This window comes from Haliaeetus albicilla, chromosome 2 (assembly GCF_947461875.1).
Source record: "Haliaeetus albicilla chromosome 2, bHalAlb1.1, whole genome shotgun sequence".
Classification (NCBI taxonomy): domain Eukaryota; kingdom Metazoa; phylum Chordata; class Aves; order Accipitriformes; family Accipitridae; genus Haliaeetus; species Haliaeetus albicilla.
In genome coordinates, this window is record NC_091484.1 from 19,506,071 (window position 1) to 19,532,406 (window position 26,336).

Consider the following 26,336-nt stretch of genomic DNA (forward strand, 5'->3'; position numbering starts at 1 on the left):
TCCTGCCAATGATTTCACTGCCTTGCTCCTTTAAACTTTTTGAAAATAAAAAAAAATGAGGTATTCCTGGGGGTTTTCCTTAATTAAAAAAAAATAAAAATTAACTCCTGAACACTGGCTCCATTGTTATTTTCTGCAACATCTTTATAAACCTAGCCAAGTCTCAAGTAACACCATCTCAGTTGGCTGTTTTTTACTGCTCCCAGAGAAAAGATAACTAGAAAAATTCTATTAGTAGTGTTGGTAGCAAAGGAGCTTGCAGATGATGATAAAAGAAAGTCAAATATACTCGACTATCAAAGACGCTAATTAACATCTCCCTGACGCACATGCAGGAAGCCGAGATCCCCTAGGATAACCTCAGAGATGTTATTACGTTGTTAACAGACCGCGTAAGACTCAAAATTCATGCTCCGCGGGTCCTGGGGGCACACACACAGGTATGAAGTGTCCCCGCTTACCCGCCCCGCTACCTTCACACAGAGGGGCGAGGGCGGCGTGCCGCCATTCAGTCCCCCTTCCTCACCCCTCCGGGGAAGGCAGTGCTCTCCGGGACCCCTCTGGACTTGCCGGCAGGTACGCGACCTCCCCGCAGGTTTCTGCCCCTCCAGCGCCCGACCCCGTACGGCCGCCAGAGCCGCCTGACGGCAGGGACTACTATCCCCCAGGATCCGGCTCCCCTCAGGATGGCCTGAGGCAGAGCGCTACCAGCCCGGGGCGAAAGAGGAAGCGGCCACAGCCTCCTACCTCGCCCGGGCTCGGGAACCAAACCGGGCTACGCGGAGAGGCTGTCCCGCCCCAACCGCTCCGCCAGCGCGGTGTTTGCGGCTCCGTCGCTAGGAGACGCCGCGCAACGCGCCCTGAGAGCCAGCGGGCAGGAAGAGGAGCCCTGATTGGAGGAGTTCGGCTGTCACGCTAGTGCGCTTCCGGTAGCGTGGCGCCGGTCCGCGGGAAGGAGGAGGCGGCCGCCGCCGCCATCGCCATGGGCATCCAGGGGTTGGCGGGCTTTGTGGAGGAGCGCGGGGTGTTCTTCACCGAGCTGCGGGTGAGAGACACCAAGCTGGTCATCGACGGGAGCAGCCTCTACCACCAGCTGTGCTTCGCCTCCGCCGTCGACTTCCGCCGCGGCGGCGATTACGGGCCCTTCACGGCGGCCGTGCGCGACTTTTTCGGCAGCCTGCGGGCCTGCCGCGTCGCCCCCTTCGTGGTGCTGGACGGCGGGCGCGGCGCCGACGACAGGAAGCTGCCCACGATGCGAGGCCGCGCCGCCGAGCGGCTGCGGGCAGCCTACGGCCTCTCCCGCGGCGATGGCGGCTGCCTGGTGCCACTACTGACGCGCGAGGCCTTCGTGCAGGCGTTGGGCCGGCTCGGCGTGCCCTTCGTGCAGTGCTTCGCCGAGGCCGACCGGGAGATCGCTGGCCTGGCCAACCGCTGGGGCTGCCTCATCCTCTCCCTCGACAGCGACTTCTGCGTCTTCGACCTGGCAGCCGGCTACTGCCCCCTGACCCACTTCCAGTGGCAGAGCGTGTGTGCAGGAGAAGGGGTGCAGGGCTGCTACGTTCCCGCTCGCTGCTTTTCCGCGGAGAAGTTTTGCAGGCACTTCAGTCACCTGAACAAAAGCCTGCTCCCTCTCTTTGCCGTCATGAACGGGAACGACTACATCGATCGGGCAGCTCTTGAGGCCTTCTTCAGCAAGGTGCGCTTGCCAAGGGGGTGGGCAGTGGGGAAGGGGAGGAAGTACGCCCACCTTCAGGGGCTTCTGAACTGGCTGTCGCAGTTTGCTGGGCCCACCGAGGCTGTCGACAATGTGCTGAAATACCTTAAAAAACACCAGAGAGACAAAATAAGGGAGCTTCTGTGCACTTCAATGGAGGATTATACTCCCTCCAATGTGAATCTTGAGGACTTTTTTCAGAATGGAAAGTATGAATGTGAGGCTGCCAGGAAAGCAGACTTACCACAGTGGGTACTCGATGCTTTGGCAAAAGGTAAGCTGGCCCCATTTATCAGCGATGCCCTGATACTAAGAAGTACCTTCCTCCATGTTCAGGTGGAGAACATGCAGAGACCTAGCGCACATAGCACAGCTTTGCCCATTCGACAAGTTATCTATGGACTGCTTCTGAGAGTATCTCAAAGTACTGAGGCTGCTTCTCCAAGTAAACAGACCAACGAGCTGCCAGTTGTATGTGAATTTGACAGACTCCAAAAGACACTTAAAAAAACATTTGTTCAAGCAGCAAGCCGACCCACAGATTTCCGTGATTATCATTTTCCTTTGGACAAGTTAATGGAGGTAAATGGTTGTCACAACAGATCACAGTTAACAGTGTTTCACAAGTGACAAAAAAATAGTTGGGACTTAAGTTTGCCAACTGGTTGCTAAATGTGATGCCTGAACTAAGCCAGCTAAGTAACTACTTAATACAGAGGTACCTACAGGGCTCCAAGCTTGGCATGTGATAGTTGAGAAGCTGCATAGATTGCCTTTATCTTCCCTTCCCCCCCCAAGTGTACCAAGACAAATTATCAGAAAATTTGGTTGTGTATATATGTAGTAATGCCTAAATGTTCCATTCTAAGCCTTTCTTTCATCCTATGTATTCTGCTACCCTAATACAATTATAAAAGCAAGTAGGAAGGAACTCAGTTTCATGGAATTTAGAAAAGTAGAATTTAACACTACAAAAGTTAATTTATATTTGATCAAGCTATGGCTGTTTCAGAGCAATGTTCTGAAACAAAATCTAACCCATGCTTTTTTACTAAAAGTCACCGTTATTTCATCTATGAATCTTGCAGCTGCCCAGCAATTTTACCTGCTGCAAGTATGTGTCCTGTTAATATGGACCCCTACTGCTTGCCACACAGAACAGCACCTGAAAAATGGCTTGTAATCAAAGGAAAGTTGTACTAAGTTAGTTCCAGTCACCATTAGCAAGTCTGTATATTTAAATTCTAACGATTAAGACTGTAACTCTTGCTGTGAATGGAAAGTAATCTCCCATTCCCAAAGTTGCATAACTGAGGTCTTGTATGCAGTAATTTGAAACACCTGGAAATACAATCTGTGCCTTTTAATAATGCATATTTAAGCCACATGCTTTAGCCATTCTGGCATTCAGACCAACTGTTAACACATCTCTGTGCATGGGCTGTGCTGTATGTTTTTATCACTTCCTGGTGGCTATTTCATATAAGAACCAAGTCTATCACTACTATGACCATTAAATGCTACAGATAGCTATGGATCCAAAGGCCTACATACAGGTTATTTTACAAAAGTTATTGTTACAGGTCTTTTAAACGAGCAATATGCAAACACTTATGAGTTTGAAAAATCATGTTTGGGGATTTTAAGAAACACCAATGACAACTTAATTTGGTCTTGGTGTGTATGCTGTTTAATGAATTTGAGCTTCTGCTATTACAACAACTCTTCTTACTAAATATATGGGAATTATCAATTCAACAGAAGGTTAGAAGAAGAAAGGTTATTCTGCATTTAAAGTGCTCTAGGCAAAACTGGTTTCAGTTTGTTGTGTTCTCTGGGGATGTCCGCTTAAGAACAGGCAAAACCATCCTAATCAAGGTTCACAAAGCACTCCAATTACAATTGAACAGCCTGCTGCAATTCTGCTGTGTTCATGAAGTTATAGACAAAGTTTATAACACCACTTTTTAGAATTTAAATAGCACAATAAAGAGGGAATATGTGCTAGGAATTAATACCTTGCAGGTGAAAATTGCAAACTTCACACTTAAGATTTCAGGTAAGCATGTTTTCAACATACCAAGAACAGACATCACCATTACATCTCACAAAGCAAGGGTAACTTCTAAGAGGCACAAAATGAAGGTGTGTTTATATATATATAAATAAATATATATATATAAACTTTGCCATACCAAAGTAATTTTAATGCATTATGGTTCCAGGATTTTCCAAGCATGTCAACTTTTACATAGGAGTTTAATTTAAGTCACCTGATTTGAAGAAGACTCTGAAACCTCTTAAAATCTAACCTTGGGCCGTTGTAAAAAATTGCTTTTATCCTTCTACCTAACATTTAACTGTGTAGTTTTTAAAGCTAAAGTAGTATTTAAAAAATACTTTCTGTTCAGAATATCTATGAAACTTAAATATTGTTTTATCAAAAACATGAAGTACTAGCTAGTTTCAACACAAGCTTATTTGCCTTTTGGAGATTGCTCTTAGCTTTATTTTTCCACTCCATTTTTTTAAATTTCTTTTCAGGTGCCCATGTCATGCCGTCAGATGCTTTTGCTGGAGACTCTAGGAGTGAAAATGAGTTTCCTAGAATCTATCCCCAGTCACTTACAACTCCCTGTTGCTGTAACGTGTTACTGGATATTTTGTTCAGAACCAAAAGTTAAGTTGCATCAATTAAAGGCTTTACTTCTAATGATAGTATCTGGAGAACTGCACAGGATAACAAATGATCCAGGTATGTCTCCAAATAATACCATTTTAGGTGTTCAGCTACTATGAAAATCTATACCATAATTCATTTTTCCTCATTTATGGAAATTCAGATGAATTACTATTGATTTATACTATATCCTGAGGTGTCACATTCTTTTGATACAGAGCAGAGAAACAGTGCTAGCCATTTATTTAACATTTTATATAGGTAAAACAGTACTTTGCCATCTTGTAAAACATTAATTTGCACTTATAAATGCTTTAAGGCTAGAAGATTAAATTAGATATAAAATTTACAAAAAAATTAGCTTAACATACTCATGCACCCAAAAAGAATAACTACTATTGATGCATTCTGATAGATTTTTATTTTCTCGTGAGTTTTTCTAAAATCATCTGTACTTAAAAATGCTGAGTTGCACAGGCACCCTTTTATCTGCCTGTGCATTGTGAGAATTTGAAAGTACCTAAAATCACCACAGAAATTGTTTCAGTAATATTTATACCTATTAAGAGTTATGGTGGCATTTCCTCTCGAGTCCTTCATTTGATGGCATGCCAGGGTTATACAGTTTCTTTAAGTTCTAGTTTATATAAACTGGACTGATGTGGTTGCCACCTGCTTCCCAAGTAGGTGGGAGTGAGATGGAAATCTTGGAATTGATCCACACACAGAACAGCATAGCTGTTACATTACCTAACAGACAGAAATCCTGATTTCACAATTTCAGATTCTTATGGATATTCATACTTTAATTTTGACTCAGTTTTATGTCTAAAAGTTCAGTCTGAGACATTTGAAAACATTACTGGTGCTTCCTGAAATGGAACTGGAGGTTTAAAGACCCTATGCATTGCAGGTACCTTTCGTAGTGTTCCCAGCAGAACATTTATTTGCCTGTCATTTTTTATTTATAACCTAGATCTCACAGTTTTATGTACTGAAGATGACAGTATTGCATACAATGAATTTCTAAAATGGAAGGAAAAGAAATTGCAAAATAAAGACTTCGATTTAGATGCTGCACACAGTTTTTGCCAGTGGCAGTGCTGTCTTCAGATGGGATTGTATCTTAACCAGCTACTTTGCACTCCTCTCTCTGAGCCAGACCTAAGTAGGTAAGGATGTTTCAGAGATCTGCTTTCCACACAAGCCACTGATGGAATGTGTTCATGTTTTATTTTCTGTGTCAAACGCCTTTGGCCAATTTTACTACATTTGAACTCCCTTCTTTAAAGATACTAACATGGAGAAAAATACTGAGTAGAATAGGTATCCCTTGGGAGCCTGCTATTGGATACTGTATGTAGTTAAGATCTGTATTTCATTAAGCAGCATGTTTCTACCTGTCCTACTGAGGTGCAGTTCTAAATGAGGATTCTCTCCCTCCTTTGAGCAGGCTTTACAGTGGGACCCTTGTACACAGACTGTATCAGGAACTTAAATCAACACCTTCAGTGGAAAATCTGTTTAGTTTATCTCCAAAAATGATTCAGCTTTATCAGGTTTTGTTAAATACAGTGGAGTCAACTGTATCTCCAGACTTCATTCAGAAAATGACCAAGACCAAATCTGAGTCCTGCAAAAAGAAGAAAGCATCTAATAAGAAAAAAAAGGCCATTAGATGTGCTGTACCAGAAACTCGGCATTTATGCAATGTTAATAGGTTTGCATCACTTCGAGTGGATGACTGAAAGCATTATTCCCGGAATAACTTTCAATGCCATGCAGATGGAAGAAATTATATTAAAATACATGATTGTATTAGAATTTGCTCAGCTGTTTTCACAGAAGTTCCTGATTCAATCTTTACCAACAATTCCTTCTTCAGGGAATTTTTTTGTTTGTTTTATTTACTTTTTTTGTAACACTCTTATAAAAGGTGCTGTATAAAAGTTGTGGTGTCTTGTTTTTCTTTAAAGGTATCAGTCTAATTGAAAACAAGAGCAAAGTTGTTCAGCATTTCAGAGCTGGACTATTTTAGAGGAATTCTTTTCCTGAACATCTATAGTTGGCTATCCCTCCATCTACCTGAACACTTCTAACTTCCAGAAAATGCAATTTTTACATTTGTGTTTGAGGAACACAGTAATTACGATCTTACAGATTAGATAATGGAAATGGACAAGTTGTTTAAAAATATTGTAGAATCTGTCTTCACAGGTAGAGTATTTGTACTTTTGGCGAGAGCTAGCTTTACTTGGTGACAACTAAGTTGTGCTTGCAGTATTGTAAGTACTGAACTATACGTGGGGAGAAACTTCAGCTTCCATTCCTCCCACCTCCACTGTGGTGTGCAAGTAAGGGTTAAATGCTTACATGCATACACAAAAAGTTATCACATAGTAGCAAGTTTCAGCAGGTTTGCCAATTCAGAGTAATTGCATATCATCTGCCATTAAAAAACTGTTGTCATTGGAGTTAACCTCCTTTCTCTAAAGACTCTACTAAAATTACAGACCTGTTTAACTTCCCCAGTGTACACTGTTACTTGACAAACCCTTACTATCAACACAATAGGGAAAAACAATTTAAATGCTGTTCTTATAAAACTGTTGGTTTTCCAGTGTCTTCCCCACGTGAAATCTAATTACTACATTTGTTTTTTCTCAAGAATCTGTATACCTTTTCTTACATTCAGAAAAATAATTATTTTTACCTTTAATCATTGAGGTTTTGCCCCTTACTTACCAGAATTCAAGCTTGATTCATGCATTGTGTGCTCAGTTTTCAGTCCTGTTTACATCTGCTGAGAGCTATCCACATGGAAGTAACTCACTAGGTCTTGTGACTTAGAGGAAGTATCTCTGATATCATACACCTGAGTCTTGATACTGCCATAATATATTCAATGAGAATAGTCTTATAACATCCATGAGAAAACTATTTTTGAGATACAGTCTGAGATAGTAATTTAACTTTCTTCCAGTATGAAAACTGCTACTTATTAAACTATTGGCAGATAGCAGCTACACTTAACCATACAGCAAGTTACTAGAACTTTACAACCCATTTTTAATTAGACTTCTATTTGCAGCAGTCTACAAAGTCACATTTCCATCAGATGACTTTAAGGTTGAAAGGGGTTAAAGTTCTTGATTTTAGTAACTAAAACTTAAATCCTTTATAATCCAAATCATCCTCTCATTCACTATGGTCCCACGTGTTTCATTTTACCAAGCTTGTAGCTCCTTATGGTTTTTAATCATCAGAAATAGCCACATTTAAAATAAGTCTTAAATACAAAAACACAGGCATCTTTGATTCCACTTTGCTAGTGCTGTGAGAAGAGAGATCTTAATTTACTCTGAATCCCATACTGGAAAAGTGCTGGACAACACAAATTCTTGAGACTTGCTGAGAAGCAGTATCTTCAATTGGATAGTTCAGAGGACTGGGATAAATTCAAGTGTTCCACTTTCAGATAAAAAGGCTGCTATGATCACATGGCATTTTGAGAATACCTTTGGGAGTGCTGACTCAATTAAGAATTACTCTACTGGAAATGTGTTCTCAATGCAGAATTCAGCTGTTCTTTGTTGCTGATAAAATGAAATACACCTCACTGCAAACACCAATCCTGTACGTGGAAGAAAATAATTACTGATTCTGGGGTTACTATTCAGAATGTTCATCCAACATTCCAGTTTTCCTTTTTGAGTTGTTATAGATTTTCAATCTTCTTTGGGGGGAAAAATAATTTTAAAAAAGGGCTCTTACTAAAACTGAAAAGTTCTCTATTCAATGCTTTAGTAAAAGCAACTAAATTCCTTGGTTGCTATTTTCACCCCTCATTTTTTTGTGGAAAAATCCCACTATTAATTCAATTGTTTTGGGGAAAAAATCTCTCAAACTTGCTGTTAGGTGGTAATGATGAAGAGTGGAGCCAAAAAATTGCAATGGAATTCAGTCCACACATTTTTCATAAATAATGAGATTGAGCTAAATTAATTACTTGCTCCTGTTTCTTCTTCCATTGGAAAACAGAGCAAAACTTAGTTTGGCATATTTAAAGTGAATTGCATTCAATTAATTTCACCTGTAAGAAGGCAGAACTGTTTGTAAGAGAAATTTTATTTCTTGTCTAGACTGACAAACCTTTTTCAGAAAGTGAGACTTGTGCTGGGAAAGGGGTGCTTCAGAAAGTTTGTTTAAAGACTGGGCAATAACACTTCCAAGCCAAGATGACAAATGGGCATTCATCTGTACTTCTGTACTTACCTGGATTTCTGGGACTCCAAGACCTAGTGCAGAGCACAAAGTGGTCAAACCCCATGGAGAATATCAACAAGAAGTTAAGACTTAATATGTGAAAGGTATAGTTGCTATACTTTCTCAAAACCCAAGTTCATTCAAGAGATTCTTCATCAGCACACATTGTCAGTTTTTACTACCTGTCTTTACTGAAGAATAACAAAGATTTATTATTAGTAAGTGTTCTGAAGTTGTACTGAAGTACAAAACACACTACAACAATACTGAAAAACTGCAGCACCACTTGCCAAAGTTGGTAATAGGAACAGGAGGAACACTGACAAATCTGTTCAACTTCTGAAAGGCAGAACTGCTGGAAAGAAGAAACTTTTGCTTGAACACGTAAGAGTATTTCTGTAAGAGGTCATGTTGTTCAGGCCCTACCAGCTCAATAGTTCACATAGCATCCTGCAGGAAGTGATGAGGGCCATATGCTGCAGTCTTTGCCTTTACACAATTAGATCTCCAGCACATTGGTAGTCCAGGTAATGTGTGCATATTGAGCAGGCCCAGGGTCAACCACAGCAATGGATGAATTGCATGTGTAAAGCAGACTCAGTGGTGCACCCATGTCCTGTCTGCAGCCTCACTTCCTGACCAAGTCTGGGAAGCTCCAGAGGAAAAAAAGAAGAGAACAATTAAAATAACCTCTTCACAGAGAAATTCATACAGCACTTTCCGAACTGCCTTGTTTTCCACAAACACCTCAGATTTTGAGCATGGCGTGTGGAGCAAGCCACAAAGGTAAGTGCAGAAATATCCCAGTGCCTGTTTACAACAACTTCTCATTAACTGACAGGATGATCATCATGACAAGCATGGCCCAGAGCCAATACCAATGCTATGCTTTCAGGCTACAGTGTGGAAAGATGTCCATCCACATGCTTTCAAGCAAAAGAGATACCATTACATCTCCAACTCCCCCTAGAGATCTGAGGCATCCTCTTTTCAAGATTCCCTAGGTGATTGTTCCTTGCATTTCCTCAAGGGATGATGAGTCCTACTCTCATAAGACAACACCAATGACAATAGCTGCAAGTCTATTTTTGAAGAACACCATTTCCAATTAGTGAATATTAGAGTTATTCAGGCATCATCATATATTAAAAATACTTTTACCATATCAGGACACAAATCTATTATAATGCTTTTCTAGCCACAAAAAGTCATTCTGTAGGTTAACATTTTAAGTTACATGACCAGTAAAAAGTTTATTTTTATCATCAGGGTGGAAGAAGGAAGAAGGAAAACCAAGCTTCTTTGAAAGCGGGGAGGTGGAGGGGTTTTGCCACTAGAGCAAACAGGATCACTGCATTCATTTTCTAATTCAATACACTACAAATCATTTCAATAACAGTACTGTCTTATAATCACTCAAGTGGTCTAACAGTCATAAGCTAAAGTAAATATGGAACAAGACATGAAACAAAGCTTGTATCTAAAATTATACCAAAACAAGCATACTAATCTGGTGTAAGTGCCAGTTTCTTTTAAAACAAAGAGACCACACGCTTTTAAGAAAAGAAAACATTTACTTCAAATTGCAGTATAGGCTTTTCAATCACAGAAAAAGAAAAGAAAAACAGTGATCTGACAGCGGTCACATCCTGTGCAAAAAAACCTCGGGATACAAAAAAACCTGTAGCACAAGATACTTGAGCCGCTTACACATTGCAGGATAAAGTAAATAAATACAGTAGCTAGAATATGGCACTCTTGTGACAGACTAAACCCAGTGGAATGCCTCTGAAATATTTTTTTACCCTTGCGTTAGTAGCAAAGTCCCACCACCACCATAAAAGTAAAATAGTACAATGTTTTAAATAAAAACAAGCTAAAATATTTATATCTAAGAGAAGGATTTTACAGTTGTATCTTTTAAGTGCAGAAAATGGGACTTGGGCTTAGATCTTTAACACACACACGCGCGCACACACACACCCCCCTCCCCCAAAATCCCATTCAATCTCAAAAGTAAATTTGTTTGAGGAAAAACATTACCAAAGTTGCATAATTTCATTTGTTACTCCCACAGCTGGAAGTTAAATTCTAAACAGTCTTGAAACATGAACGTTCATCGTTAGCCAGTGAAACAAAGGCCTTGTCAAAAGCCCTCAGGATTTCTTTATCCTCCAAATACTATTTTGCTTTCTCCTACATCTTTAGACAGCAATCCCTAAATTTGCAAACAAAAGAATGCAATATGCATCATACATCAAGAAAAGACGAAGTTGACAAAGAAGAACTTCCACGTTTCTGGATCTTTTCCTTGCTTCTTTCAAACTTCTTTATGATCTCAGTCACTATGCACACAGAGGAAGTAAGTCCCAGAAGAAAAAGTAAATCTGGAAAGAGATAATTAGCCTTTTTTAAATTTGCTATTTAAGGCTGAGGGCAAACTTAGAAAACAACAAAACTTACAAGACTTTCAAATTATCTCCCAATCATTGGGTAAGTTCAAGAGAAATGAAGCAAGAATCAATTTTTGCAGGTCCACAATATTAATACGCATTGTTGATGCAGAAATCATAAGTACAGGCATGATATTTCAAACTTTTAAAGTATTTCATAACCCTATTTTTATTAACACCTATGAAAACAAAGAACACTAAGCAACGTAACTTCATACTGAAAAAATATTAATATAATCAGAAATGACACTACAATAAAAAGAATTATGTAAAAACACATATTTCATGACAATCATTTATCTTTAACTCCAGAAAACTGAAGTAATAAATGTATTAATAAGACATATCTATAGCTTCTTAAAATCCTCATGTCTATTTATCCTACAGCTATGCAGTTGATTATTTAATAAAGGATCAAGATTTCTAAATAAGGTGTTTATGTTTAGAGAAAAGATTTGCCAAATAGCAAGATTAATAGTGCTTAAAAGTCAATAAGCTCTATGCTTCATTTTTGCCTGCATCAAAATTTATATTAAAAAACCTAATAAACATAAGCACCTAAGAAATTTAAGAACGCGCTAATCAGTTGTGTACCACATGCATTTAAATCATGGTTCCCAAAGAAAATGTCTAAAAGGATTTTTTTTTTTCCCTAAAAAGAAAAAAAAATGTCAGCAGGTTTTATATTCCTGTTGTATGCAAACAGCCAGAAAGTACTCTTGCAGGACCATCAGCTAATTAATTTACAAATTAATCCTTAACGTACAATTTTGAAAAGGGAACTGTTTTTACCCAAGACACTCAGGCTCTCTGTTTGAAAAACCTTCTGAAGTGGAGGAAAGTAAATGACCAATAACTGCCCCATTATAGATCCAAGGACGGCATAGCAGAACATTTTGTTACTACAGAGTCCAATCTCAAACACAGATTTTGCCTGTAAAAGAAACAGCACATTACACTGTATATGTAATCTTAATTATCTAGACAAGAAAATAATTCTTAACTACAATTCCTTTTCATCTAGACTTTTAGAAAAACATAAAAGGTTATTGTTGACCTTTTAGATAATCCAGAACAAGTTCTTGAACAGGCTAATTGCATTTTCTCTCTGGTAAACAGAGTACAAATCTTGTCTTCATATTCAATGACTTCTATATTGAGCTCACTTTTCTGCAAGTACAGTGCACTAGAACATGCCCTGTACAGAAGGAAGTTTTTGTTCACCCTGGCAATGCACATCAGAAAACAGACTGCAAATTAGAGTAAATGTGGTAATGTATACTAGCAACTTACTTTTCTCAAACTAGCACAAAATTTCAGACTTGTTCCCTTAAAACAAAAATATAGACAAAACAGTTTAAGAAATTTTCCTTGGATTATGGGTTTAGGGATACAAAATAAAAAAGTTAAGGCCTTCAAGAAGTTTCAGATTCTGGCAAGGATGCTGAACTGACAGAATTTTCATAAAAAAAACAACCAAGTGTACACAGCAATACAAAGGACCATCACATTTCAGCTTTTAATAATCATTTCCTTTATTATGTCAGGACAGAAGCATTACTACCAGTTCTGTATCACATAAACAAGTTAAGGAAACTAATACTTATCTGTAATTTAAGAAATCCTACCTAGTAAATATGTGAAACTCTGAAGCTTAATAGCAAATGTGAAGTAAATTTGCAGGAAAACATTTGAAACAAACACAGCAAGATAGTCCCTCAAAGAAAGTTCTGCTTATTGTGTAAATACTGTGTAAATGGACAATACGAATCACTTACCTGAGATCTCGAACTCAAAGCATTGAACATATCAAAAAATACAAAACAGGTGAAAGTCATGGTTGTATCTCGAGGCGTTATTACATTGTCTCTTAACTGCCAACAAAAGAAAATGAAAGGGCTTTAGCATGCTTTAAACCTGCCACAACTAAATGAATTTATTACAATAATTCAAGTTCTACTAGCTAGTAAATGAAAGCAAAAGCAACTTGTTTGCCCCAAGCTGATTTAATACATCATACAGCAAAAATTATACACCTGTAACTTATAACAATTTGTAATTCCAAGCTGTGATTAAATGAAGCCTCCTGACAAATATTTATGCAAGCACATGGAATACCAAGAATTCTACGATGTACTAGCAAAAGTTCAAACAACATTTTTCCGTACTGGAAGAAGAAAGTCAAATGGTTGTTTCATAATAGTCTGGTTAGAAGATTTGTACAATTACTTTCTATGAGCCAAGGTTTCCCAAGAAGATTTGGGACCTGGAAAAGTCTGTGTTAAAGTAGAGATTGGGGGAAAAAAAAAACCAACCCTGGTTTCCTCATTTCAACGACTACTTCAGAAATCTTCCTCTCTGACCTGCTAGCTGAATAGATTATTAAATAAGCATGGACAAAACTTGCAACCAAGCTCATACAAATTCTGAATTCCAACTGCTGGTATAAAAAGGACTTCTTTAAATTCATTGGTTACTGCTTTAAGTTTTGTACTTTTGTCATACCTCTCTCCAGAAGACGAACAGTGTTCCACACACAATAATTATTGATGAAACCAGTATTTTAACAATCAGGTTTTTGGTCAGAATGCTGTCCTTCAAATTTCTTGGAGGCTTCCGAATAACATCTTTATCCACAGGCTCCACCCCAAGACTTACAATTAGAAGAACATCTTAGATTCTTATAATCACAAAAATAATTCACTGCTTCTAACTTAAGGACTAGATTTTCTGTGTTGAAAGAAAGATTTTAATCTTCTCTCTACAGCCTAAGAATCATCTCCAATAAGCACATGGTATTTTCTCTTTCAGAAAACTGAGTTACATGTATCAGTAACAGGCAATATTCTAACACTGCAGTTTGAGAGTCCATAATACATGATATCAGACAGTATAAAAATTACCAGATGTTAGTTTTAAAGGAAGCTGCAATATTAGTTATGTTCTCCATTTCTGTTACCCTGGTCAACCTAGCTAAGGAATTTACTGCTAGTTCCTTTCTACCTCTCCCTCCACCATCTATGTGCAGTGAAGAGGAAGAACCCAGAAGGAAGCCAGAATCCTGCATGCAAGTTTCATGGGCACATCCATGGATCTTTACGTAGCCATGCTGCCCCCATAATTATCGTTAAAATACTAAAGCAAACCAAAAAGGAATGAACATAGAACTATACTGCAAACATTGTAATTCAAAGAAAAAGTTTGCTGTTTCAGAAACATTTCACTGAGGTTTAACACTTCACAGAGTTTCCTTCGTGAGCAACCATTTTCCTTGCTGAAATAAAAGGACTACAGACCTCTAATGGAATTTAAAGTAATTACTTACCTTTGAGCTGGAGGTCCATCCATAATAATATTGATCCATAAGATCTGCATGGCGTTGAGAGGATTAGGAAAGTTCATTAATGTAGCCAGTGAGATTAAAGTCAGTGCTGCTATACTCCTGTTGAAAGAACCCATTTTTATAACTGTCAGCATGGAACATTTCTGAAGATCCACTGATAACTTTGTAATCAACACTTCAACTGTTTAAGAGTAGATACGGATTTTGACAGTGTTAATCATGACTGACGTAAGCCTAATTTTAAAGGTAGAGCATGAATTCATTTAGAATACTCATCTTGACACAGTCCATATTTAAAACAGCATAGTTTTGGTAATAAAAAGACAGCAAATTTTTGTCTTAAAAACCTCCTAAACTTTAAGATAGCATTTCAGAGTTATCACTCACCCTAACCTAATTGATTTTTTTTACTGGGGAACTGGGTCCTATACTTTTACTGTGCCAGAAGCAGAACTTCTAAACATGGTTTTAAAAAACAAACTGCTTTTACACTTCTGATGTAAGCACAACCATTCTGTGCACCCATCACTAGTTTGACTGATCAGTCAAGGCAAGGTACTACCCAAGCTCCCTAAAAATACCTACACCACCCCTCATCATCAGCAAGATGAGAAGGCTAGGCAAAGACTGAAAACAGATTAGCTGGTTGCAAGCTTGGGATTAGAGACCTCTCTAAATAAGTATATGCTAATTGCTTTCAGTGCAAGATTAAGTGGTTTCGTAACCAACAAGAAAGCAAGGCATATAATTCCAAATTTAGCGCTCTACTGAACCCTATTATGCTCTCCCTGCAAAGAGGTACAGAGAAAAAGGGTAACTCACTCATCAAAAACCTGAGGCTACCATTCCCAAGGGTAACAGGCAAGCACACTTGCCTAGAATACCTATGCATAGTTATTTTTCAGAAGCAGATTTCTAGTCTTCTACCAATGCAGGACACTAGTCAAGATTGAAAGTATGTGACACTTCTTACAATTATTAAGAGGTTGGTGTTTTCTGGGTTTTGTTGTGTTGGGGTTTTTTTGGGGGGGGAGGGGGGAGGATATTTGGCATTTGTGGGGTTTTGGGGTGGATTTTGTGTTTTGGTTTTTTAATTTCTGCAATTTTATTCAACCACTCTGAAATACATGAAGGCTTCAAAAAAGTAAATGAATGTGGTGAAGAGGAAAACCAGGTTCCTGAATCCAGATGAAACAAGATAAACTCACAAAATTTTTGAAACTAACGCTTAATGAACTCTTGTTGTCCTGTCTTACGTACATGTGATACACAGTTAGCGTAGGGATCCTTATATGCAAGAAAAGGAAGTCAGCTTCACAGACCTAACTCATTCCACAAACCAGTATATGGGTTTACACAGAAACTAACCTCCCGTTTCTCTGGTTTCCTCCATTTGATTACATGTTCTGGTTAAGGAGGAAATTACTAACTTCTCCTTTAACATGGACCCAAAGGTAGCTATGTTGTTTCTCTCCATCCTCTCAGTTATTGACTTTTCACATCTTAACAGGATGAACTGTGACAGTTAGATGTCTATTTATTGCACTGTTTTCTGGTTCTTTAAAAATGAAACAAGCCATGAAAAACAAAATACTGAAAATTCAGAAGCATAGCATATCAGCATCCTACATGAAATTTACAATGTTCACATGGATTTATGCAGCATCTGCTTCATGATGCTTTGATTCATTCACAATGTATTTAGAACCTTCTGATATTGCCAACTTTTCAAACTTACGTGCTCAGTTGAAATCTAACAAAATTTTTTATGTTATTATAAATTCCTTTACCCTCTTCAATTGCAGACCTGCAATTAAAAACAAAGATTACATTACTAGACAAATGAGGCTACTGTCAAAAAAAGCTTAAAACAAACCAAAAAAGCTATTACTTTAAGCAGCAATACCAATGTCAAGAAACAAATGGAACTGAGGTTCTTATAACTTTGGAAGTCATTGTTTTTTAACTTCTATGAGATTAATCACAACAGTTATTTTTCCAGCCGCTTAACTTTCAAAATGAAATGTCAATAGTAAAATCTCCTCCTTGTTCAAGATTCACCATCATCCTGGATGAGACCTTCCTATTCAAGTTAGGCAATTAAAAAAAAAAAATTAAAAGACACACACAGTTTTAAAAAATCATAGAAATATAGCATGACTTCAGAAGACCATGTATTCTTACTTCACAAGAATGAAACAGGGATAGACCATCTTCTCAACCTCTAGCATGTGTCACAACTCACCTATCATATCGCAATTACAGCGGTGAGAAAGTGTTTTCTAATACCTAAATCAAGTCTACTCTGCTGCAATAAAACTGATTTCTTTCTTCCATTCCCTCAACAGCCAAGAACAACAATTAAAAGTTACAAAAGGAATGCCGATTAAGACAAAAAGATTAAAGGCAATGGGGGAAAGATGTAAAACTATGGAAGCTCATGGCTGTTTTTTTCCCCCTTAGCATTCACCACTCTCTTCACTCTCCTATTGAGAGCTTTCCTGATGAAGTGAGCAAAACTGGATAAAGCATTCCAGCAAAAGCCTCATCAAGCCCAAGTAAAGTTAAGTACTTAACCACAGATGTCTTTCCTATGTACTCTTCTGAATATCTTAAAATGATTCCCTTCTATCTTTTGTATTTGCACAAGAGCACATTGCTGAATTAGTATGGAAACCTTTTAACTCTCAGATCATCCTCCGACATACTGCTACATAGGTAGATTTTCTTATATTGTACCTCTACATTTCGTTTCTTCCCAAGGGTTAAGCATCATACTTTCAGACAAACTGAAGTGTACTGAGATTGATGCCTAATTTCAAAATGAAGGCTATCTTGCTAGACAACAACCACTACTTTCAAAAGTCAGATGGATTAAATTCAAAACAACGTAAGTTTAGCTATGCTCTCTTTGAAGCACACCAAACAAAAAAATGAATAACTAACAAATAGCTGGTTACCAGAAGGTGGTAACTTATTTTCACCTGTAATATTTAAATAGCTTATATTCCTTTCCTTTTCTGAAACACCACCATCTTTAAAAAGAGTTGAAAACAAACACAGCACTGTGTAAAGTTTTTAAATCTTGAGAGGAATGCTCTCTCATTTTTACGTAAGATTTATGCTTCTGAAGAAAGAAATTAAATGAAGATGAATCATACTGACAGCTAACAGACTCAATTTCACCTTAGTTATGTTTCCAAATATACTATTACCATAATTCTACTTGGGGAAGCAGAAATACAGGTTAGTTTTTTTAACACATGCATACACAACCTCCTTTGTTACTTATATCTGATCTATATGCAAGAGCAAAGTAGCAAAAGGTCTAAATACGTAAATACATTCTTATATCAACATACATAAGACAGAAATGCTTAGCTGTCCCTTGTAGTATTATGTTCCCAGCTCTTTTTTAAGAGGATAATACAGGTAATCACTGTAAAGATAACACTCCTGACTTAGCGGAGAACTCATTAACGGCTGCCACACTTAAAAGTTCAGGGAATTTCTTCTGTTTTTAACTCAGGCAACATTTCATCAAGACTATATAGCACAAGGTATGTACATAAATGCCACCTACATTATTGTCTGAAAATCATCATCCACGAGGATCATATCTGCTGCCTCTTTACAAACATCTGTTCCGGTTTGTCCCATTGCTACACCTATATCTGCAGCCTTCAGAGCAACAGCATCATTCACTCCATCTCCTGTCATAGCTACAACTGCACCATTATTTTGCAGGGACTAAAGAAAGGGAAAGAGAGGTTAAATGAGGGATTGAACTAACCTATCCTATAAAATTCTAGATATAAAGTTGGTGTCATCACCCCTCCAATTTCTTATAATTCCATTGTGAATTCCTTAAAAAAAAAAGAAAATGCAGCTGTTTGTATTCTAATGAATTTTTACACAAGATTTTAGGTTAAACTTCAGTTCATATATTCAGACAGCCTAAATTTTAAAGCTAGGGTATATAAAATCTGCCTTTAAGAGAAAGTAAAAAAACTCTAGAGAAAGCAAGAATGCACTGTATTTACATTTTAACATTATCACCATCTTATAATTCTCAATATATTCCAACTGTCTCAATGTTTGACTTCCTTCTCCTTATTGTTGCTTTTCTTATTGTTCCAGTTGTTACACTGGGTATGTCCCTCTTCGCTACCTTCTTTTGTTAACTTCGGAATGGAAGCATTACCTCAGACATGGCTTGAAATTCATGCCCTTTTATCTTGTTCTGAGAAGTATCAGAAATACGGTTCTTTTGAGTTCCTAGTCAATTCAACTGCAGTATGACACAAAATCTCAATCAACCCCCAGCTCCCTAGAGGAAAGCATGATGTTGCCTACTAGCAGCTGCCTACCCCTTGTGGGCACTATGCATTTTTCTAGGTAGTATTTTCAAATACACTTCACTTTCAAACCAAATGCATTTCTGATTTCATCTTGACGCACTGTAGCATGTTATAATTTAAGTAAAGGCACCACAAACAGTACCCATAGCAACAGTCCAGCGTTTGATCCTCTAGTAAGGCGTACCTTTATAATTTTCAATTTATGTCGAGGACTGGCTCTGTAAAATACTGCAACCTGTTAAAAGCACAATGAAGAAGTAGTGAAAATTTGAGAAATGTAGAGAATTGCACTGGCTTCTATAAAGCTAGTGGATAGAAAAATACTATCAAAGGCCAACAGTACTCACGTTGGCTCTAAAGTTGATGCACCAGTGAGCTGTGTTTTAAATAGACTGAAATCATTAATTCCAGAAAAGATTCTAAGTGTGTTCTGGTAAACAGAGTTAGTGCTTCCTATTTCGAGATAGAATATGCAATTTAAAAACCTTCTGAAATTATGAAGCAACTGAGTTATAATGGCTTGCTGCTGGCCTTCTTGACTAAATTCATGCAGGCAATTGCCATACTGACTCTACAATGTCCTTTTCCTTTGTTAGCACTAGTGGCAAGCTATTCAGGACATTTCAATTTTACTAGTTGATGTACCATACTATTAACAGATTAAAGTTTTAAAGCTAATTAATAAACATTCCAACTTAGAAGGAATTATTAATTTTCTGTTTTTTTTTCTCTCTGGTCTTCTCTGTAAATTGAAATTTGAGCACATGGAATTTAGTTTTCCATAAACTCCATACTGTTAACATTCACATCTATTTTTCCTTTTTAAGGAACTAGATAAGAAGTTAGACTTCTCAACAGGCCACTTTAGACTGTACACAGATATCAATCTTCTTGGTTGATTTTAAGTAATTCCTAGTAAGATTTTAAATAAACACCTAGAAAACTAATTGGGTCTCAGGTCAAACATGCACAAAGCAAATTTGTAGCTATTTTAGTTATTTAAGGTGGACAGCCTTTAAGAACAAGTATTATCAAAGAAACCAAAAATTACTATTTGCCACACAATTCTTTTTTTCTAAGTTTGTTTTTGTGAGTCACCAAGGAAAGACACAAAGCTGACATGCACATTTCTTGATTGTAAATATTGGCTTCTGGCTTGCTTACATCAGACTCAAGCATGTTGCAGTCTAATTTTGTAGTCTTTTGCAAACAGAGCAACATTTTGATGCATAAATTTTGCAATATACCCAAGCCTGAACCTCAATTGCATTTGATTATGCCTTCACATTTACAACTCAGACATTGGCTAATATATTTAGTTATCTAATAACTAAAAAGTATTAAGTAGAAACTCAAAAAATAGACCCTTCCAAAATTCTCAACCAGTGACCTCAGATCAATTAAAAATCATTAAAGATACAGACAGTTCCTCTTATGAATTACAAAAGAATGGACTGTCTGAAGATGCAAACTGTAAGTTTATATATATATGAGCTGAGCTACTCAAAGAAATAAAATAATCTAACAATACAAAAAGGTGCTGATGCTCACTGAAGGTGAGAGGTGGCAAAATGAATGTTCCAATACAGGCATTGAAAGCTGAAAAACAAATTGAATCCTTAAAAGAGACAAAAGTAATAAACTCACTATGAAATAAATTTTCATACGGTCATATGTCAAACCAAAAGATAGTTGTTTGTTCTGGGACAGCTTCTGTACTAAAAGCCTCTGGTAATTTACTATATCACTTGTATTAGAACCATGTTATTTGTATCTCAGAAGTTACATTTTAGCTTTCCACAGAAAAAAAAAATTCTCAATATAAAAAATATCCTTTACGGCATTTCAGCAAGTAGTATATCAAAACAAACCTTTGGTGTTATTTGGGAAAGTTGCTGAATATCCAAATCATCTATTTCTTCTCCAGAGATCGCCTGTGAATTTTTGGAATACAATCCTAGTCGACTAGCTGGAAATAAATAATAAAAAAGGTATTATAATAACTTACCCTTTAAAACATTAAGTATCCAATTTTATTTTTTTTAAACCTACTATTTTCTACAGCATTTCAGATTTGAAATGCATAGAGCAGAACATCTTAACACCTTATTGGTTCATTATACTGGAGTAAATTATCTGAACTCTTGAGTAACAAAAACATGCTACAAAGTCTAGTCTAATCAGATATCAAATATTTATTTCCTTAGACTTTTTAGACCTCAAGGTCTGTACTCCATTGTGTCAGGTGCCATATAAACACAAGACCTAAGTCTTCTCTAAAGAAGAATTCACAGTTCAAAAATAACAAGACAGAAAATGAAAAGTGACATGGGGGAGACAAGGAAAAAAACCCTCTGAGAAAGTACTGCTAGTTTGGGGGTGCACTTTTTATGTGGACATTCAATTTTTTGTTCCTCATCTTGTATGTAAAGAATTCATATTCTGGCTAAAGTACTTGTATTTTAATGTATTATATTGTAAAAAGAAGTAATTTGTTTAAATTTTTATTAATAATACTTAAACTTCAAACTCAGTTATATGGACAAAACTGTACTGGATAGTACTAAAGTGCCATATCCATCCTAAATACTTGCTGTCACTGGCTATTTTAGTTTCTCCCTGTTGCCATTAAGACAGGCATCCAAAGCTGAAGGTGTGGAGGGTGTTGTTGGAGGTATAATCAGAAATCAAGTATGTGTTGTAACAAAATACGGTAAGAAAATACATGGTCTCTAACAGCAAAAGTCATACATTGACCAAATTAGAAAAACTAGTTTAACCTGAAACCAAAGTATCACTTCAGGCTAGGGTGTTGGTTTGTTTTTTTTTCCCCTCCTAATCCCACTGTACCATATGTTAACCCAAAATATAGAACTCACAAATGTTAAAGACTTAATACCCATGCTTCACAACAATTAGCTAGGCACAGCCAAAACAGAAAACAAGTGAAAAACGAAACGAAGTGGACTATGCATACCAATGGCAACTGCAGTCTCCTGTGAATCTCCAGTAATCATTTTTATTGCAACTCCTGATGTGATAAGTGTAGTAACAGCTTCTTTTACACCAGTCCGTGGAGGATCGATTATTCCCACAAGCCCCAAAAAAGTCAGTTGTCCTAACTCAGGACCAGAAGCTAAGGCCAAAACTTTTAGGAAACAAAGAAAAAAAGTAAGTTCAGATTTGAAATGAACACTTACATCAGCATTTAAAACAACTGTTTTAAACTAGTAGGCCAGCATAAAGCAAAGGGTGGGAATTGCAAATTTATTTTTTTTTTTAAACCTTGGTAGCAATTTCTGTTATCTTGAGTGTTCAGAATAGCCTACTTACACATATTCCTTTCTTCTAAAGAGTAGTCTTTTTACCAAGCATACGTATTCAGCATCTGCTTTTCCACTCCGCAATTTTAAAGAAAAACTAAACAACCCAGTGGCACTACTGAACAAAAAAAATTTCCTAGTGTTTTTGGTTGCTCTTGATTTTTTTAAACAATAAGCAGTGCCATTTAAAAAAAAAACAAAAACAAACAAAAACGGTTATTTTGAGACACTGATACAGACTTACCCCTAAGTCCTGCAGAGCCCATAGATGTCTTCTCTTGCTGGTATTGCTCTCTCTGTTGCTGAACAAGAGGTAGGGTCTGCCCCTTACAGTTATATGATGTACAGTACCTAATGACTTGTTCATAAGCACCTTTCATGAAGCAAACTTCAGGTTTGTCCTAAAAGGAAAAAGAATTGTTGTGTGCACGTGTGTATGTATACATAAATACACACACACAAAAGTACATACGTGTGCACACGTAAGAATGGCATATCCATACTTTTCTTAAGAGTCTTCAGAGCATAATGCAAATCAAAGTTACACTTCTAAACCTAAAAGAATATGTTGTTCTGAGTATCTCTACACAGTGTATGTTCAAGAGTGGTAATGTCAAAAGAGCCAAGCTAATAATCAATATCTCATTTCAGTAGACAACATATGCATTGGACACTGCAGGTCACAGTTTATAGGCTAGAGGCCATGCAAAGGACAGAAATCAAACCTACACAGAACATTAGACCTAAAAGACCTTTAGCTCACCATCTGACCAGCTGCATAAGTCATTAAACATCACCTGCATCCTTGTACCATGCCTAACAACTCTAATAATTTCCAGATAGCCATCTGGCCTTGATGGTATCAAGGCACTGAGAATCCACCACCTACCTTGAACACTTAACTCCAATGCTAAATCAACTCATCACTTCCCTTCCCCCCTTTTCCATTAAGAATTGCTGCCTCAGCTCAATTTGCGGTCACTGATTCTTGTCTTCTCTACTGTTGAACTAAAAAGCCCTTTTTTAATACAAGTCTTTTCTCCCTGTGAAGGTATTCATTTATACACAGTAGTCAAGTTACCTCAATCTTTCTGATAGGCTTAACTGATAGAGCTCTAATTTTGTAAACCCACTGCATTTTCTTAGCCTTAAAATAATTTATGCTCCCTTTAAAACTGTTACCAATTTTTCAACAATCTTTTAAAAATGCCGGTACCAAAACACAGACACAGTAAAACCTTATATGGATGAAAGTCGTATAGAAGTTCCTGCTCATCACTCTTTATACAGACAAGCATAGCACAACCATATTATCCGTATAGATAAAAGGATGTTTCCAAAGCAAAGGTTTTACTCTGATACTTCAACACTGTCAGCAAGCCTTTTTTTGGTCAGAAGTACTAGGATATTTTCCATAAATCCAAGATAAGGTCTGTTGTTGCATACATTACCTAGAAGGCTCCAGTTAGACTGGAAGTGACTACGTCCGTATTTGTAACAAAAACATTCAGATTGGTCTAAATGAAATATGAATGTGAAAGCACCAGAAGATAGAAAAAGAGGTTAAAGAATGGTCTGTATTGATAATCCAGGACACTGCTAACATCAATAAAATCGGTCAACAGTGGTGAACGTGCTGTCTGCATCAAAACCAGAAAACTTGTGTTTTCAAACAAAATAAATTTTACTATTGAACATCAATGCATCTTCTTGCTCTTAATTTATTATGTAACTATGTAGCACTGAAACAGAAGATTGGCAGAATTGCTTTAGATGTTTGAGAAGGGAGGAGAAGGAAGCAAAACCAGCCAGGGATACATTCAAAGCCTCAGATATCAAAATACTTAAAATAATTTCCCCATATGCCTTCTATGGAAAGAATTTCTTGTGATTCTTAATCTCCACTCCAGAGCTTGAAACTAAAACTGTGCCTATTATCAAACCATATTCCCAGGACTGTGCACTACTACAGCCTGCCATAACTTCTGAAGTGGAAAATCAGGATATTAAACAAGGTAGATAACAGATAGATAGATATTAAACAGGTAGATAACATTCTACAGAGCCAGTGCACAAGGAAAACAGTGATTGAAGTTCACCTGCTGCGTTCTGTGGACACATTTAACAGCCATCCATTTTTGTTCTGAGCTGAAGGGATATTCAGCCTTCCTTATGTAGTCTTCCTGAAGTCCATCTAAACCCATCTGTATAAAACAGAAGTACCACTACAATGTCAGGTCCTTTTCCTTTCAAACAGCTATGCAATTTGTTGACTTGTTGAGACATATTAGTTAACAACCATTACTTAGTTAAAAAAAAAGTTTCATCTCCACAGTTGCTTTTGAGCACACTGTTCCAGTTTAGATGAACTTCTGACAAACTAGCAGTGAAAGAACTTAAAAGCTCATTTCAGGCTTCAGCATAGGTCAGACCATTTAACACTATATAGTATCTTTGATCCAAGGATCTTAAAATACTTCATAGATTATGACCATCCACAAACACATCTTGCAATGGCTAGTAATGTAGCTCTTGGTTTGACAAAACAAGTCCATCACCCCAATGTTTTTGTTTTGGTTTTTTTTTATACCTTCTGTGTAATTTCTCTGCCAGGAGGGCCTACAAAATTGTAACACAAAACTGTGGCAAAGTCTGGAGAAGGCACGTCACTGATTTTAGGTTTGAATGATCCAATCTGAAATAACCTTTTTTTAGTGATCAGAATCACCCAAACATTTAATCTGAAACTAACCATGAAGACTCCAGACAAAATGCATTTAATTTCAAATACTGTTCCCTCCCCACTTGACACAACTTGCTGCATTCCATGCTCTAGCCTTAACCCAGTCCAAGAGAAAGTGCCGATTAAAGAAGATGCTGAAGCAGCAGCCTGCCATAAGGCATTTTTAGTACTTAGAGCTTCACAACTACTTCACTACCTCCCTTTCCAGCAACAGATGTGAAAGACTCCTGTTCTTCTCAGTTTCTATGGCCTCTTGCCAAAATAACATCACCCTGGTCCTTTCCAGTTAAAGACTAGGGACTTGGAATGAGTCTCAGCAAGAAGATGTATCTATCTCAGGCCTCAGTTACACAGGGAGAGAAAGACTGTAACACATTAATCTTTCAGTGTTAAGTTTATTCACCATCACAGAAAAACATCAAGCACTAAGATGCCTTGCCACATTTCTCAATAGCTGTAATTGGTGTGTTAGAGCATTCTAAAAAAAGCCCAAAACATTTAGTCACAGTGTCCACAACTCAAACTACCTATGCCCTGCACTTAAAGGGCCCTATAAATGCTACAGTCACCAATACATCAGTTAACTTCTTACTGCTTCTGATGAGAACTGGGAAAGAGACAGCACAATCAATATTGAACAGGTAAATAGCTTGTGGTAGGTAAAAGGACAGTACTAAGTGCAGAAAGATCAAAATAAAAATTTTACTTCCGTTCTAAATAATTTTCTCTCCTCTTTCAGAATGCCCAAAGATTTCCAACAGATAAGAAACATAAATGAGCAGCTGATAACAAATCCAGGAGACCCAAAGGAGAAGAAAATGAGAAAAAAAAAAATCCCCAAACCCACAACTTATTTCTACACACTTCCCACCTGCCATGAAACCAAAAAGCACCATCACGTACACACCTTCATAGCAAGCGCAATTAAAGCCCCTTCTGTAGGCTTCCCCATTAACGTGTTGTTTCTAATTAAAGCATCATTGCACACACAACCAGCCTAAAAGATGAGGAAGAAGAGGGGAGAAAACAGAACACAAAGTAAGTGCCATACAAAGCTCTTATGCTATGTCATCAACCAAAACTCACCTCTTTGTGCTAAGATCTTACCTCAACAATTTTGCTAATGGATGGATTGTTATAACCATGAATAATTTCACCATCGAGCATTACTTCTCCAAATCTGTTATACCCTACTCCAGTAACCTGCAAGACAGCCAAAGGCAGTACGCAATGTAATGTTCACCAGGTTCACAAACCTTTTTAATGTCAGCTTTTTACTATGAACTACAAAAAATTTTAAAAAGGCCATTCATAATGACTGATTTTACTCAGTGTGAATGGATTCTCCTACTCAACTTGTAATGTAGCAGGTACTAGATTAAGGAATAAAAACTCCTGAGGGCAAGTGAGTTCAATGAAACATACTAGAGACTATTTAAAAAAAAAAAAAGTA

At 37.4% G+C, this 26,336-nt stretch overlaps 2 protein-coding genes across 5 annotated transcripts in view; one reads left to right on the top strand and one right to left on the bottom strand.

Annotated features, from left to right (window-relative positions):
* Window positions 1-918: 918 nt before the first annotated feature.
* On the top strand, window positions 919-6,343 carry ASTE1 (asteroid homolog 1). The gene is made up of 4 exons (XM_009926992.2): window positions 919-2,296; window positions 4,259-4,469; window positions 5,371-5,566; window positions 5,848-6,343. Exons 1-4 carry the CDS (start codon window positions 983-985, stop codon window positions 6,140-6,142), a joined length of 2,016 nt encoding a protein of 671 aa, XP_009925294.2. The 5' UTR covers window positions 919-982; the 3' UTR covers window positions 6,143-6,343.
* A 3,871-nt stretch (window positions 6,344-10,214) lies between these two features.
* Window positions 10,215-26,336, bottom strand: part of ATP2C1 (ATPase secretory pathway Ca2+ transporting 1) — a 53,035-nt gene continuing 36,913 nt past the window's right edge. For 3 of the 4 annotated variants that reach the window (XM_069808940.1, XM_069808930.1, XM_069808951.1), the window contains exons 15-28: window positions 25,991-26,086; window positions 25,791-25,880; window positions 24,240-24,344; window positions 22,385-22,541; window positions 21,795-21,965; window positions 20,689-20,786; window positions 19,002-19,052; window positions 18,040-18,206; window positions 16,195-16,263; window positions 14,439-14,555; window positions 13,619-13,766; window positions 12,892-12,987; window positions 11,906-12,047; window positions 10,215-11,047 (exon numbers count right to left, since the gene is read on the bottom strand). In XM_069808940.1, the coding sequence (XP_069665041.1) occupies window positions 10,911-11,047; window positions 11,906-12,047; window positions 12,892-12,987; window positions 13,619-13,766; window positions 14,439-14,555; window positions 16,195-16,263; window positions 18,040-18,206; window positions 19,002-19,052; window positions 20,689-20,786; window positions 21,795-21,965; window positions 22,385-22,541; window positions 24,240-24,344; window positions 25,791-25,880; window positions 25,991-26,086 (1,644 nt within the window). In that variant the 3' untranslated portion in view covers window positions 10,215-10,910. The remainder of the gene's footprint in view (window positions 11,048-11,905; window positions 12,048-12,891; window positions 12,988-13,618; window positions 13,767-14,438; window positions 14,556-16,194; window positions 16,264-18,039; window positions 18,207-19,001; window positions 19,053-20,688; window positions 20,787-21,794; window positions 21,966-22,384; window positions 22,542-24,239; window positions 24,345-25,790; window positions 25,881-25,990; window positions 26,087-26,336) is intronic. The other variant, XM_069808922.1, reaches the window with a different exon arrangement.

Coding starts and splice junctions, on each gene's coding strand:
- ASTE1 (XM_009926992.2), top strand. CDS start 983: ATGGGCATCCAGGGGTTGGCGGGCTTTGTGGAGGAGCGCGGGGTGTTC. Junction 2,297..4,258: donor CTTTGGACAAGTTAATGGAG/GTAAATGGTTGT, acceptor ATTTCTTTTCAG/GTGCCCATGTCATGCCGTCA. Junction 5,567..5,847: donor TCTGAGCCAGACCTAAGTAG/GTAAGGATGTTT, acceptor TCCTTTGAGCAG/GCTTTACAGTGGGACCCTTG.